General features: G+C 48.0%; 1 protein-coding gene across 1 annotated transcript; it reads left to right on the top strand.

The window, feature by feature from the left end:
- The first annotated feature begins 2050 nt into the window (after window positions 1-2050).
- Window positions 2051-3193, top strand: LOC123066649 (germin-like protein 1-4). The gene is made up of 2 exons (XM_044489692.1): window positions 2051-2277; window positions 2371-3193. Exons 1-2 carry the CDS (start codon window positions 2142-2144, stop codon window positions 2922-2924), a joined length of 690 nt encoding a protein of 229 aa, XP_044345627.1. The 5' UTR covers window positions 2051-2141; the 3' UTR covers window positions 2925-3193.
- The last annotated feature ends 537 nt before the right edge of the window (window positions 3194-3730 follow it).

Genomic DNA, 3730 nt, shown 5'->3' with positions numbered 1-3730 from the left:
ATGTGGCCTATGAGATTGCTAGGTTTTGTTTAAGTTGTAGAGTCATGGATTGGTATATGGGGATGACCCGTCATGCGTTACAAAATTTGGTACGAACGATTGTAATTATTTGTCCTAATTAATATATGCAGTGTTCAAAAAAAAGTACTAGCAATGCTACATCTATGGCTTTTACAAAGCGGATTTGCGTAAGTGACCTTCTAAGTTATTTCAGCTTGATATATTTGCTTAGTATGGAACAACACAACGTCAGAAAATAACTAACACAACATTATGTCTTTAGGAAATTGAACGCAAAAGAAAAACAGCAAAACAAACACACACACAAAAACATAGTTTGAACATGAGCAGCAAATTAATGTTGTACACCATACACTAAACACTTACATATACACAATTAGCTTCACTTCTTATAGAAACTCTAGCAGAGCCACCATATTTGCAATCACCATCGGTCATTTTATGAAGCACACTTGATATGGATATGGAGGCTGCCAGGCTCGTGCACAAATGCGGAGTCACCAAAACAACTGCCTCCATCTATTTTTCTCTTGTTGCATTAACTCAATAGTAAACCCCTCAATTGAACGGATTAAAAACATTAATTTAAGCTAATATTGCATTACATAGGGATAGAAAAGTTTATCAGTGATTTTACATTATTCACAAAACTAAATTAATATACTAGACTATTTGTAGCCATGGCGATTACGGTGAAGGGATTGGGTGTTGGTGCTTTGTCGGGGACGTAGGGGAATGCTTCAACAAGTGCATGTATGCCCTGGAATTCTTCCTCGACAACCGGATTTCCTGTCACGGGGCTGGGCACAGGCGTGGGGATGGAGACGAGCATGGTTACAGGGTCTTCATCCATCACCTCGAGGAGGTCCAACTCCAATACCATATCGTATTGGTCCCAATGCAGCAACACGAGATCCGATTCGCCCGGCTCGGATTCCTCATCCCCAAAGCTGGAGGTGAGGGGCAGCTCGTACTGCTGCACCATGGATGAAGGTAGCTTGGAATTGGGGAGAGAGGTGATTGGGATGGACCAATGGGTGGGTTTGAGTACGGGAGAGAAGGGAGGGTGGCAACCTTCTATAGGCCACCGCGGGCACCATCAAGGGGCAAGCTTCCCAGTGAGAAACTTGTCCATTGACGGGCTGCCACGAAAATCCGATGAAGCGAGTGTGGCATTAATGGCCAGGTGATTCCTCGCCTGTGGTGCATCGCAAGCCGCACAACTCAAAATTTGGTCGTGGCACGAGGAGGAGGATGCTGAAACTTCCCTCCCCACTGATGGTTTTAATTTTGAGCGAGCTTCATACCGAACCTTCACGTTCTTCAAGTATAGAGGTTAGGTAGTTTATGGAGTTTCTTTCATACATTATATGGTGATCCAGAGGCATATAGCAACTTTGCGAGTGGCATTTCAGTCCAAAATTTATGTTTTAATGGTTATTATTACGACCATTGGTCCAAATATTGTAACTCTGCTAGACCTCACGTACTGCACACTTAGCGTGTACAGGAGAATACGCTTGTACACAAAATACTTGTGAGCGTGCACACGAATATAGCGTGCACGTCATCATATATCATATAGTAATAAAAAGAAAGAGACATGCACGCGAGGTGAGTATAACTAAAGATGTGTGCCATGCTGACACTTATGTATAATGCATGCATCCGTGACAGTTTTTCATGGATAGTTCGTACGTACGATATTGTTTCTAGCGTCAGTTAACGTGACAAGCAACGCTGTTTGTCCTGAAAAGGAAGTATTAAGCACTGCTCACCGTCGCACCTCCCACGTAGTACTACATAGTACATCGCCTAACAAACTCCACCAACCCATACGATCGATCAAGCTCGTAGTACGTACGTAGCCTCCTCTTCTAGCTTACACTTGATTGGTCATTAAGGGTACTGATCACATGAGACCTGACAGAGAGACCCATCGTTCACGCGTCTTCATTAGGGCCTAACCTACTGCCATCACATCTATAAATACCACCTTCCAAGCACCCCCTCTTCACCAAGCCGAAAGTTCCACATCTATAACTACCCACAGCTCACTAGATCACGAGCGAGCCAGGTCCAAGGACAGAGGGACCAACTAGCTCTACTGCTCGATCGGCATGGCCAAGCTTTGTGCTGTCCTCCTCGCCGCCTGCTCCGCCCTCCTGGCGCTCGGTGCCGCACCGTCTACCCTCGCCGGTGACCCCGACATGCTCCAGGACATCTGCGTCGCCGACTACATGTCCCTTCAGGGCCGTGAGTGACCGAGCAATTCTCATTTCATCGCGCATGCAATATTTGAACGATCGACCACTGACCGGAATGCATGCGTGTGTGTGCGTCGTGCAGCGCTGAGGGTGAACGGGTACCCGTGCAAGCCTGCGGAGAACGTGACGGCGGACGACTTCTTCTACGGCGGGCTGGCGAGCGCGGCCGACGTGTACGGCGGCGGCAACCCCATGGGCTCCGTGGTGACCGCGGCGGACGTGGAGAGGCTCCCGGGGCTCAACACACTGGGCGTCTCCATGTCCCGCATCGACTACGCGCCGTGGGGCGGCACGAACCCGCCGCACATGCACCCGCGCGCCACCGAGATCCTCTTCGTCGCCGAGGGGACCCTGGAGGTGGGCTTCATCACCACCGCCGGCAGGCACATCACCCGGGGCGTGCCGAGGGGCGGGGTCTTCGTGTTCCCGCGCGGCATGATGCACTACGAGCGCAGCGTCGGCGAGGCGCCCGCCGTGGCAATCTCAGCGTTCGACAGCCAGCTCCCCGGCACGCAGAGGCTCGGCGAGGCGATGTTCGGGGCGGCGCCGGGGTTGCCGACGGACGTGCTGGCCCGGGCGCTGCAGACCGACGGCGGCGTGGTGGAGAGCATCAGGTCCAAGTTCCAGCCAAAGTAGGCCACGAGGACGTACGCGCGCCAAGCGTAACACGCACATTAAAGGCACGTAAAAAAAAGCGTGCGTACGTAAATTATCACCACACGGTCCTATATGTCCCCTCATACTTATTGTCTGTCTTTTAGGTGAAATGAAAAGCGTCATGTTATTTGTTCGTTGTTGAGCTGTATGCAAGTATCGATGGTTTTTCGTACGACGTCCTAAGTTTGTTGTAATATTTGCAATGCGTGTAAATGTAATAAATAAATGCGTCCATGGGTTTCTGGTAACTCGGCCTGCTTTACTTTGTCCCAATCCACACAAAATTGTGTGAATGGTTTTTTTAGGCTAGTCATAGTGGGGAGTAACTTAGACTAGTGTCATGCATATGACACTAGTCTTTGTTACTACTCCCTCCGTCCGGAAATACTTGTCATCAAAATGGATGAAAATGGATTTATCTATAACTAAAATACATCTAGATACATCCATTTCACTGACAAGTATTTCCGGACGGAGGGAGTACCTTCATAGTGCAAAGTAACATACAAGTAGTATCATAAATGATAGCATTTATTACATTATAGACTCATTTTACTTTGGATTGCGTTATGTTACAGTAACATATTATGTTACTCCAAACATCTCTTTCCTCATTAACTCTATGCCACATAAGCAAACCTGTCTTGAAATACGCTAAGTTACTCCCACTATGACCAGCCTTAGAGACAAGGTGTCTGCCGAGTCCGAGAAGAACTCGAACCTAACAAAACCATCTACCAGTTAGGATTATAGGGCAACAACATACACAAAGAGAATTGGGAAAA

The sequence above is a fragment of the Triticum aestivum genome, chromosome 3B, assembly GCF_018294505.1.
Source record: "Triticum aestivum cultivar Chinese Spring chromosome 3B, IWGSC CS RefSeq v2.1, whole genome shotgun sequence".
Taxonomy (NCBI): Eukaryota; Viridiplantae; Streptophyta; class Magnoliopsida; order Poales; family Poaceae; genus Triticum; species Triticum aestivum.
The sequence above is the reverse complement of the archived record's forward strand: the minus strand, read 5'-3'. Positions and strand labels throughout refer to the sequence as shown.